We start from the raw sequence: 11,157 nt of genomic DNA on the forward strand, positions 1-11,157 counted from the left end.
CTTTTCTAATCGATAATGAAGGAGAAAAAGAAAGGTCTTTTCTCATACCTTGAATTTGGAGTTCTCTCGACAAATCCACTTTATGTTGTTTGAGACCTTTGATTCTATATGTCTCTGTGTTTGTTTTCACAGATACGTTCAAGCCTGTGAATAGCAGCAGAGGATGTGTGGATAGAAGTGAAGGTTTTTTGCTCCCAGTAGGCTAACCATAGATCAGACCACAGGACAGGAAGTAGCCAAACGCTTTGTTTAAACAATGCTTTGGTTATCTTCAGACAAATTATTTTATTAACATGCCTACAAGTCTGTGGTTATTTCTGTCTGTGTTTGCACAGTAAGTCCACTATGATCCCAGACCAAGTCACACTTTTTACTGCCTTTCAGAAAGGTGGCAATCCCTCTTGGTATGACGTTGTGATATTGTATTGTAGATACATGTTTCTAGGAGGAGTTCAACAAGACCATTCCTCAAAGACGGGTTGCATCTTCTAAATATTACATATTAAATTATTTTTTATATAACTACATATTTGAAAACAATAATTATTATGTTTATTGATGATAAATACTGATATTTTGCTGTTTTGCCTACACACAGCCACAATGGGCCTACAACAATGAAAACTTCAGTTGACAATATGCTATGTCAGTATAACTGTCAGCTGCCTTTGCCAATGCTGTATTATAAACCATAGGCTTTATTTAAAGCCCTCTATCAATACTACTGAATAAGGGCATGTCTATAGAGCCAGTTCCTCAGTATTCTGTTTACAGACCTGTGCCAAACAAAGAGCAGATCTCTCTGAGCAGTGCATTGGCCAAAGATGAATAATAATACAGGTAATATTGAAAAGATTACAGCTTGTTGTGTAAAATAAATGTGGCCCAATATCACAATTATATAATGAATTGATATGTTTGCCCTTTATGCTGGAGTTGATAGAAAACGAATTAAACATAACAGCACCAGTGGTATCACTCCGCCCCCGTGTGGGGACATTGAAGAACTACACCCGTGTGTTCCATTATCTACTTCCGAAAAGTACTTGCCGGGGGAACGAATTCAGAGTAACACCACACGCCTGTCAGCAAGGTTAGTGCTTGCGATGTTGTTACTACGATGAAGGGCTACTTATAAATGTTCTTCTTTCTGTTCAATTTAGTAAGTAACATTATAAATGCAGAAAGCTGATTTAATGTTACAAACGAGAAACTTTCTAGAAGCCAGACGGCAAGGTAGCCTGTCCGTTAGCCTGCTAGCATAAACGGCTGTCCTTTTACTTTCCTATATATCTGCGTTTAATTTCGTAGTGTGAATGCTTGCTCACTGGGACACTAGAACACAACGTTATTAGTAACACTTCTGCCACTGTGACACATCTCAGTAATGACGGTAAAAGTGAGTGGGTTCTCCTTCTCCTGCTGCAGGATGGTACTGTGTACACTCAGGCGACTAGTGGTGAGGAGCGGTTCTGCAGCCTGGGTCAGGTAAGGGAATTAATAAAGTCACACATAAAACAACATACAGTGTCCCGAGTTGGACCCCCATTATATGCTCACAAAATCACAGACATAGACAAGTCAAATTGAATTTCTCAGGTGCTGGGAATGCAACATTACAGTTGAAGCAACAACCAAATGGTTAATTTGTTTGGGTGGCTTTGTGTGTATGGTACTAGGATCAATACTTTGAATACACACAATAATACCTCTTTGTGAATCAGACGAATGAAGGAATCTCCCAAAGAAACAGGAGTTTTTTTATTATTGGTGTTTATTCCGTCCCCAAGAACACTCACGTTCCCACAAAATAAATACAGGACCCAAAAAAGTGTTTTTTGGGGAGATGCCTCCTTCAGGCTGATTTACAGAGAGGTAAGGTGAGTGTGTTGTTTGTGAGTGCAAGCATTCTGAGCACATCTGATCATGTAAAGAACAGCAAAAGGTAAACACAACACATTTATGCTTTCAAAACCTGCTTGTGAAATCCTCTGGTAATGTACCATTTATACATTGTTGTAGCAGTTAAATGAATCGTGCACAAAACAGTTTCTGTCTTTCTATTCCCCTCTGTAAGAGCTGGATCTGTTTATTGATTAACTGCGATTGATTCGGTTTTAATAAACGTTCTAAATGTTCCTCAAGGCTGCTGCAGACACAGAGCAGGGGTTTTGTTTACTCCAGCGTCCATGGTTTCGACCAGGAGGAGATCAGGGAGAAGCTGCAGGCCTTCCCTGGAGGCTCCGTTGACCTGCACCAACAGGAGTCTGGCATCGCTGTGCTGACCATCAACTACCCCTCCCGCATGAATGCCTTCTCCGGTAACAGGTTACAATGACTTGTAAACAAGCATAAATACATTACACTGTAGCCCAGTTTATTGTTTATTTTTTCCCTCCTCCCAGGCAGTATGATGGTGGATCTAGAGGAGAGGGTGAGCCAGCTGGAGAGCTGGATAGACGGTAAAGGCCTCATTGTTCAGGGTGCTGCTGGAACTTTCTGCTCTGGATCAGACCTCAATGCTGTCAGGGCGATATCTAACCCACAGGTAGCAAAGCAGGGAAAATGATTTAAAGGATCTCTTTGCTGTCGCTTTCTGCACACTGCTGCCACTAATCTGCATCTCTCTTTCTGCTTTTACCTTGTAGGATGGGATGAAGATGTGCATGTACATGCAGAACACGCTTACAAGACTACTCAGGTATCTCTAATTTTCCTCTGCTCTCTAGCAACCAGTTTGAGCTTAAAGGAGTTGAAGTTTGCTGTGTAGCTGTTGTGTAATGTGCGCTACAGCGTGCTGACAGAATGGTTTCCTCAGTGCAGGCTGCCTCTGATCTCTGTTGCTCTGGTGGAGGGGAGAGCTCTGGGAGGAGGTGCAGAACTCACCACTGCCTGCGATTTCCGGTAATGTTTTTTTTTTTTTTATACAAGTGAAGAAAAGAAAACACTTAACAATGGTTTCTAATAATGTGACTTATGACTTTCCTCTCTATCTCACAGTTTAATGGCACCTGGCAGTGTGATCCAGTTTGTCCATAAACACATGGGCCTGGTCCCAGGCTGGGGCGGCGCCGCTCGACTTGTTCACATTGTTGGAAGCCGGAATGCTCTGAAGCTGCTTGGCGGTGCTCTAAAAGTGGATCCCGAACATGGCCTGCAGATTGGACTGGCAGATGGGGTCCTGGATGTCCCCCAGGCAGAGGAGGGTGCAGGGATTCTCCTACAGCGGGCTGAAAACTGGCTCAGTCACTATACAAAAGGACCTGCCGCAGTGATCCAGGCTGCAAAGAAGGTAGTTTTGTCAGGCAGAGAGCTCCCTCTGTCAGAGGCTCTGAGGACTGAGAAGGATGTGTTTGGAACGGTGTGGGGTGGTCCAGCTAACCTGCAGGCTCTGGCCAGCAAATCCAAACATAGATGAGCGCTTCAGGGCTTCTCAGATTAGCTGAGACGCCCTGTCCAGGTCAAACTCGTGTGGAAGAGAACTGACATCAATAAACTTTGTTCTTTGGTGTGCTGAAGGCATTTACAAATGCTCCTCATGTCATAAACTGAATGCCGTGACTCAAATATGGACTCTGGGACATGTGGACAACATGATAAACATTTATTTCTTTGTTGATAATGACTATGAACTTTATCATTTAAATAAATCAGCTGCAACACCACTCTAATGTAGTATAATTAGAGATTGTACCATACTTTAATGGCTGTGATGTATTTTGTTTGGCATCTGTGTGACATACCAACGTATCAAGAGTAGGAATTCAATGGAGATAGTAGATGGGAAGTGTTTTTTAGGCTGAATGAAGACCATAAATTTAAAAAAAACCCTGTTTCTTTAGGGTTGTGTTTTAGAACCTGGACTTCTCTGCAGTACACTGTGTACAGCGAAACACTTATTAGTCGTTGTGCAGTGTGTCAGCTGATCTGAGGAATGTCACTCTTTAGAACGATCCTGTCTATGAAGACAGAGTTTGTTTAGATGTACAGTAACCTCTTTAACAGTGAATATGCTGATAGGATTGCATGGGTTCTGTAGTCTTTTCAGTATGGATGAAAACAAGGACCTAACTTCCTCAGTTTCCATCTTATAAATCCGTTCTGTCCCCATTCGTCAAGCAAATGAACTCCGGGTCCTCTGAAAATGTGATTATGGTGATGATTAGATCATAGCCAGGCTGAGTCTATCTAAAGCAGACAGATAGCAGCAGCATACATGTAGATACTAACGAGGTTATCAAGCATGAGACATCATCAGCATCTGCACGATTGAGAGTAATGTTGCTGCTGTTCTTCCCTCTGTACTTCAGTTTTGTAGGTTGCCTTGATCATCCCCGCTTTCTCTGTTTCTATTCTAGTGGGAATAGAAAGGTAAGGGCATTATTTGGTTTATTTCCAGTACTCTGTGTTATGGCTCGTCTGTGTATGTGAAAAAATGCTGACACACAAGTTAAAATTAAACACTTAAATAGGCAGTGACTCTTTTTGGTAGGGTTTGGCACACATTTGTAGCTCATTTTTCATTTAAAATATGCCCACGCAGCAAGTGACACGTTGCAAAAGCACAAAGTGCACGGACTGAAATGTCAAGAGCAGGACGGATCCTTGGAGGATGCCAGGCCTTTATATCTGTTCCCCTTACAGAGGTCATGTTTCCTGGCCAGACACCAAGCCGGAGTGCTGATAGCTGCTGTGGTCAGAATACCAAACACCCACAAGGTGAGTGAGGGAAAGTCGAGAGTTGTCCTTGTTGTGATATACAGCACAACGCTTATTTATACAGTCGCCAACGGCATGAAAAGCTGTGTTGCATATTGTGGGCATTATGGATTGGATTAGTAAACAGTATCTCGTTGCCTTTTGATCATGTGTTTATGGGGAAAGATTCTGCAATAAGCTGTTTTTGCCCATGTGTCATCTTAATCCAAGTCTTATTTTGGCTGCTGCATTTCATGAATAGCTTTTGAATAGTTCAGGCCTGTATCCAATGGAAAGGAGGATTTCATTTTCCCCCTAGAAAGAATTCTTGAGGCAGTAGTGTGGAGAAAAAGAGGTGAAATCTTACTTACAATGGACCCATTGATACTTGTACTTACGCAACACATAATACTGGATATGATTTAAAAGGAAAGCCAAATTCCCATCTAACCTATCACACAGTAAAAAAAGGAACATACTATCAATAAGAGACGAGAGCACAAAAATATCATTTTAAAATGATGAAATGACGATTTATTCTTAAATTACAAACCATGTAACAAAAATGTTGCCAAGCAAAACCTGTTACACAAACTTCAGAATGGACAGTCTAAGACTGAGGATGAAAGCATGTAAGAAATATAAAAACAACATAACTTGAAATCTCTGCAAGATGGCCAATAGCAAGGGCATGTTGTTCTTCTCTTACTGCCTCAGACATCGTACAGATTTACAACCATAAACGCAAAGAAAACAAACGCAAATTAAAAACATTTACTAAAACTCAACCCAGAAAATATCAATCCTCCTCATCCTGCCAACCAGTAGTGTTTAAATAACTCTCTCTTCAAACATGCACAAATCAAAACTTTAGAAACACCAATTGAGAATAGTTTCTTCAGGGACAATAAGAATACTAATGAGGCTAAAGAGGCTTCAACCGCTTTAAAATAAAAACACTGATAAGTCACATTAAAACGCAAATTATTTAAATGTGATATTTATTTCAATTATGAAAATTAATTCAAAACAATTTGCAAACTACGTAGATTTTAGAAGTTGTAGGTTAAATCGAGATCAAATCAAAGATAAATTATCGGCATGTAGCCAGATAACTCTGTGGGCTCACGAGTGACAATGTTGAAGCACATCAAGTGTGAAATTTAAATACCCACATTACTTAATAGCAGTGGCCTTCTGTTCCCTTTCCTTCTCTGGATAAACAACAATTTCATCAAACCACAATCTGCTCTGAAATTACACATTTCAAAAAGTTATCAGTTAAATGTCAGAATTTTTAAGGAAAGACATGATCTGTTAAATCTGAAGTAAAGGAATCGTTTAGGTTGGGTGAAGATCGGGAACTAGTTATCACAGATTAAACTTCTTTGCAAGAGGAGTCAGATGACTTGAGCTCCAACGAGCCCGTTTCTGTGTGCTATGTTAGCTGAGAGAGTTAAAGTGTAGAGGATTAGAATGCAGCTGTTCATAGTGAAAATGACGGTTCCATTTCTAGGAGTAATAACCCCATTTATGCTTTCTTCCTCAAATGTCACAGATCCAACTGAGACTCCCAGAAACCCCCTGGGTTTTAGCGCAAAACTATTTCAACGCGAGACTACGCTGGATAGGCAGGAGCAGGGCGGCAACTCCTTTTGACCTTTAAACTTCGGCTTCTGTGGCGTTTCAAAAGAACACTGGATATGCCTGCAACCGAAATGGCAAAAGGTGAGCAGACTGATGGCAGCTGAGCACCGCAATAAGTATGTTACCTCACATGATGCGCTGAATAGACGATTACGAGATGTCATGGCTCACAACATGCTGTATCCACCGGAATCATTACCAGTCTGCACCTCCCATTTCAGGACTAGAACGTAAAACCCAGCATTACTCATCTACGTTCTAGAAGAGACTGATAAACGCATCATTCTGATACATCCAGGTCATTGTGAGCTATATAAAGACACCATTGGGGCTGTCGTCGATTTGCTACAATGTGGTTGTTTCCCTAAAAATGTGGAGTATATTATGTTTAATTTCTCTTTCACTGAGCAATCCACCCACATTCGATCTGTGACAGAGTGAACGACAGCATACAGTGAGGAATAAATTAATGAAATGGAACATAACCATTCGGTGATAATGGTATCATTGATGACTTTACACTTCAGTCACTGTGCACTGGCCATCAGGCATTCTGGACCTTCCACTGCTACTGGATGAAGAAGGGGGAGAGGCAGACTCTGCGCCAGGAGGAGACCTGTCCTCTGGATTCAGTCTTTGCCTCCGTGGCCTATCCTCCCAGGGCTCTACACGCTCTCCGTCTCCCCCCTCGCCTGCGTCTTCCTCTTCCTCGTCATCGCTCCAGTCTCCAGAGCCAGACTCGTCCACAGAGGTGTGAGGGTCAGAGGACCTGGAGGGTGAGGCCACCTCTTCCTCATCTTCTTCCTCTCCTTCCCCAGCCTCAGACCGCTCATGAGAAGGTGTGGGCCTGGGGCTGATTTGCAGCTGGGCGAGAGTATCCTCCAGAGTGGGGCTGCTGCTGCTGCTGCCAGGCTGACCCCCAAGGGAGGTGGGAGGTCTGGCAGGGGCTGGAGGAGCTAGAACAGTAGAGGGGATGCCTGTGACCTGCTGCTGTACACCTGCTACTGTTGTGTCAGCTCCATCAGCAGAGTTTTCTCGACCAGCAGCCCCATTAACGGCCCCATTAACAGCCTCAGTGTCGAAACGCAGTCCTGCCACTCCCTTCTTGGGGATATCCAAAACGTCCCTCTTCATCTTGCGCCTACGGCCGTGCTCGTTGCGCCTGTACTGCACCATGTTCTCCAAGTCAGCTACATACAAAAAACCAGCAATCAGCATTTCAGCAGTTTTCTTGCCCTTGGAAAAAGCGTCCTCAAGCTCACGGCTGGTTCGCTCATCATACTGCCACCAACCGTTGCGGCCCTCATAATACCAGGCGTGATCACTCGCTGCCCCGCCGCGCCCTCCCGCCGATGCTTTCAGCTCCTCTGGAGAGAGGAGTGTAGGCCTTTCCAGGAAGTCATCCGGTACTTCCTGTCTGCAGAGAGCACAGCGTTTGCTCTGCCAGGACGCCCCCTTCACACACAGGAAACAGAAGACGTGATGGCACGGTAGTTGGACTGGGTGGACACAGCTCTGCAGACAGATGGCACACTCCGGTACGGACAGGGCCGGGGAAGAGTTGCTGGAGCCGGAGCATGGTGACTCTGCACTGTTCCCACTTCCACCACCACTGTTGTTGCCTTTCTTACTGGATGGAAGCTTGCTCACAGAATGGTCTACCTCCCCACAACTCGCCATCCTTAGGAAGTACTGAGGAAAAGGGGACAATTGCAGTTAATTAATAGGTATAGTGAGCATCTTAGGAAAATCATGTTTTATCAGTCCTGTTCAATTTGAGAAAGAGAAATATGTATTTAAGATGATTGTTTTTAGGTCCACAGCTCAAATTCTAGTTATATACATCATCTGCAATGAAAGCACTTTTTAAATCTACTGCTGCTGCTGTCATGATCCTTTTTAACACGACTGCAGGTCACTTTCACTTAATAGCAAACAGCCCAGAGATGAACACACTATGACATTTTAAATGATACTATGATCTATATGCCACCTTTAGCCTGAAGGCATGTTATTAGATACTTACCGAAAGTGCCTTAATGCTGATGTATCATGAGGAGAGCGGATGGACCTTCAAGCTTGCCACTGCCTAATGGAAAGGAACAGTTGGTGAGAAATGAATTTGTTTTCAGACTGTCCTGAGAGTAAGTACAATTGTGTCGCACAATATCAAAATATTTATTACGTAAACGTCATTCGATAATGGAACCTAATGTGACAAACAAGCTGCACTATTAGATGTAGCATGTTGAAATGCATTAACAAATAAGCGTTGAATCACATAGCTGTGAGTGAAATTTAACCTACATTGGGGCACAAAGGGCTGCTGTGTTAGCTGACCGACGCTAACTGTTATGTTTGTGCTAACCCAGCTGGCTCATGACAGCGCTGCTGATGAACACAGCTAACGATACTCGAGTAAAACGCACTGCTAACGATGTAATATTCACGCTGGTGATAGCCCACGAGCCAACTAGTTTAGTTAACGTTAGACACATAGCAGCTACTAAAAAGCGAGTCCTTTTTGTGTTAATGTTACGAGTGCGAGCATTGCCAAACAGTACAGAGGGATTTCTCGACTGACAAAGCAACCATAACAATACGACCTGTTGTGGCTAACGCTGGCTAGGCTCATGGCAGCACTCGGGCCCCAGCAAATAGACGGAGTTCTTCTGACGGCGCTAGCTTATTTTAGCAGGGCGACACAAACAAGAAACGGTTTTCTCCCGACCGACAGCGACTGCGTAGGTACCGTACCGTTAGATATTGCCGCGTTGCTCTGGCGTGCGGTTCCGATTCGTGTAACAGCACTGATTTCTAGCGAGAATTCACCGACCTCCAATATTAACTGGCTTTGTTTTCCTCCGAAAAAGGAGCTGAGATAAAGACGACGGCGACGTAACAGTACGCGCTGACGCAATTTGACGTAGGACCACGCGATCATTATATTCGACGCATGACAGTTTGCTTGTCTTCCTGTTGGCTCGTGGCTAGAGGACGTTGGTGTCACCGAGGAGAAGGGTCTCGTCAAGCTGTTCTATTTACCGCCGAAGTAAGAAAAGAAGAAACATACAAAAATGTTTGCCCGCGCCGTGAGACCGACCGTGAGCCTGGCTCGGAGCCTGTCCACCTCTACGCAGAACAACGCCAAGGTGGCGGTGCTGGGAGCGTCGGGCGGCATAGGCCAGCCGCTTTCTCTGCTCCTCAAGAATAGCCCCCTGGTGAGTCAACTCTCCTTGTACGATATTGCCCACACCCCCGGCGTGGCTGCAGACCTTAGCCACATCGAGACCAGGGCCCAGGTGACCGGCTACATGGGCCCCGACCAGCTCGATGCTGCTCTGCGGGGCTGCGAGGTTGTAGTCATCCCCGCCGGTGTGCCCAGGAAACCCGGCATGACCCGCGACGATCTCTTCAACACCAACGCCACTATTGTGGCCACCTTGGCCGATGCATGCGCCCGCAACTGCCCCGAGGCTATGATCTGCATCATCGCCAACCCCGTCAACTCCACCATCCCCATTACGTCAGAGATCATGAAGAAGCACGGAGTGTACAACCCCAACAGAGTGTTTGGTGTCACAACCTTGGACATTGTCAGAGCTAACGCCTTCGTGGCAGAGCTCAAAGGCCTGGACCCGGCTCGTGTCAACGTGCCAGTCATTGGAGGTCACGCCGGGAAGACCATCATTCCCCTCATTTCCCAATGCACACCAAAGGTCGAGTTCCCTGCGGACCAGCTGGCTGCATTGACCGGCAGGATCCAGGAGGCCGGCACAGAGGTGGTGAAGGCCAAGGCTGGAGCTGGATCTGCTACCCTCTCCATGGCCTACGCTGGTGCCCGTTTCACCTTCTCCGTCCTGGATGCCATGAATGGAAAGGAGGGAGTGGTGGAATGCGGTTATGTCAGATCTGAGGAGACGGAGTGCAAGTATTTCTCAACCCCTCTTCTCCTGGGGAAGAACGGCATTGAGAAGAACCTTGGGCTGGGAAAGCTGTCTGCCTTCGAGGAGAAGCTGGTCGCTGAAGCCATGGGCGAGCTGAAGTCCTCTATCAAGAAGGGCGAGGATTTTGTGGCTAATTGGAAATGAACAGGGGGGCATTAAGTCAGTTAAAAACAAGGAGCAGTTGTGATTGTTAATTTGTTTCGTCTTAACTTAAAAAGCATCTGGGTAAATCTCAAGATCTGTCAGTGTTTCCCATTTTGTTTTTAGCAGTAGGGTCATCTTGATTCAGAAATCCTTGTTTTAGACAAGGTCCTATTTGTCGTCTCCTCTCTAAAACATGGCTTTATCTTGCACTATGTTTACTGTACTGTGACTTATCTATATTTTGCAAATGATAAATTTAAACAGAATTTCATATTTTTTCATGTACAGCCTGTATTCATGAGAATTTCTCTGCTTAATGATTGAGGCGGAAATACTGTCATCATGCCCGTTGATGCAAATACATGTTACTGATGAGCAAAAAACTCCACCAATAAACAGATTAGCTTTAAAGATGATTCTTCTATTTCTTTTTCTTTCTTTTTTTTTTGTACAACAATAATTTGGCTTGACAGTGTATAAGTGTTTTAATCCAGATCAAAGTGCTTATCTTTAATTTCACATTTCACATCTGGTTAATTGATGCTACAGGCATGGAAATAGTTAATATGTGGGTTGTTTGCAGACAATGTTCAAGAAGTGATTCAAAAATAATGATTGACTTTAAATGATTAAATTACAAAGTTATGTGAAGTTGTAACTACATGTTTGTAGTTGCTTAAATGACAGTGGTCTATTGTCAAAATCCAAACCAAAAAATTAT

At 44.1% G+C, this 11,157-nt stretch overlaps 3 protein-coding genes across 4 annotated transcripts; 2 read left to right on the forward strand and 1 right to left on the reverse strand.

Moving 5' to 3' along the window:
* Positions 1-1,057: 1,057 nt before the first annotated feature.
* echdc1 (enoyl CoA hydratase domain containing 1) lies at positions 1,058-3,825 on the forward strand. Its single transcript, XM_084026870.1, has 7 exons — positions 1,058-1,093; positions 1,429-1,488; positions 2,146-2,321; positions 2,406-2,548; positions 2,649-2,701; positions 2,824-2,904; positions 3,001-3,825. Exons 2-7 carry the CDS (start codon positions 1,430-1,432, stop codon positions 3,416-3,418), a joined length of 930 nt encoding a protein of 309 aa, XP_083882996.1. The 5' UTR covers positions 1,058-1,093; position 1,429; the 3' UTR covers positions 3,419-3,825.
* A 1,381-nt stretch (positions 3,826-5,206) lies between these two features.
* LOC311025056 (E3 ubiquitin-protein ligase rnf146-like) lies at positions 5,207-9,232 on the reverse strand. Of its 2 annotated transcripts, none has more exons than XM_084027741.1 (3): positions 9,103-9,232; positions 8,372-8,434; positions 5,207-8,037 (listed from the first exon to the last, which is right to left on the reverse strand). In XM_084027741.1, exon 3 carries the CDS (start codon positions 8,023-8,025, stop codon positions 6,862-6,864), a length of 1,164 nt encoding a protein of 387 aa, XP_083883867.1. In that variant the 5' UTR covers positions 8,026-8,037; positions 8,372-8,434; positions 9,103-9,232; the 3' UTR covers positions 5,207-6,861. The 2 variants fall into 2 exon arrangements, with proteins under 2 accessions (XP_083883867.1, XP_083883868.1); XM_084027742.1 differs by lacking the exon at positions 9,103-9,232 and adding an exon at positions 8,952-9,034.
* Positions 9,233-9,311: 79 nt separating this feature from the next.
* mdh2 (malate dehydrogenase 2, NAD (mitochondrial)) lies at positions 9,312-10,852 on the forward strand. Its single transcript, XM_084027743.1, has one exon. It carries the CDS (start codon positions 9,423-9,425, stop codon positions 10,434-10,436), a length of 1,014 nt encoding a protein of 337 aa, XP_083883869.1. The 5' UTR covers positions 9,312-9,422; the 3' UTR covers positions 10,437-10,852.
* Positions 10,853-11,157: the final 305 nt, after the last annotated feature.

The sequence above is a fragment of the Eutrigla gurnardus genome (genome assembly GCF_963514095.1).
Source record: "Eutrigla gurnardus genome assembly, chromosome: 14".
Taxonomy (NCBI): domain Eukaryota; kingdom Metazoa; phylum Chordata; class Actinopteri; order Perciformes; family Triglidae; genus Eutrigla; species Eutrigla gurnardus.

What these genes read in the sequence shown, in the direction of transcription:
- mdh2 (XM_084027743.1), top strand. Translation starts at nt 9,423, where the DNA reads ATGTTTGCCCGCGCCGTGAGACCGACCGTGAGCCTGGCTCGGAGCCTG.
- LOC311025056 (XM_084027741.1), bottom strand. Translation starts at nt 8,025, where the DNA reads ATGGCGAGTTGTGGGGAGGTAGACCATTCTGTGAGCAAGCTTCCATCC.
- echdc1 (XM_084026870.1), top strand. Translation starts at nt 1,430, where the DNA reads ATGGTACTGTGTACACTCAGGCGACTAGTGGTGAGGAGCGGTTCTGCA. An exon ending in GGGCGATATCTAACCCACAG is followed by an intron (nt 2,549 to 2,648) that starts GTAGCAAAGCAG and finishes TTTACCTTGTAG; the next exon opens with GATGGGATGAAGATGTGCAT. An exon ending in ACGCTTACAAGACTACTCAG is followed by an intron (nt 2,702 to 2,823) that starts GTATCTCTAATT and finishes TCCTCAGTGCAG; the next exon opens with GCTGCCTCTGATCTCTGTTG.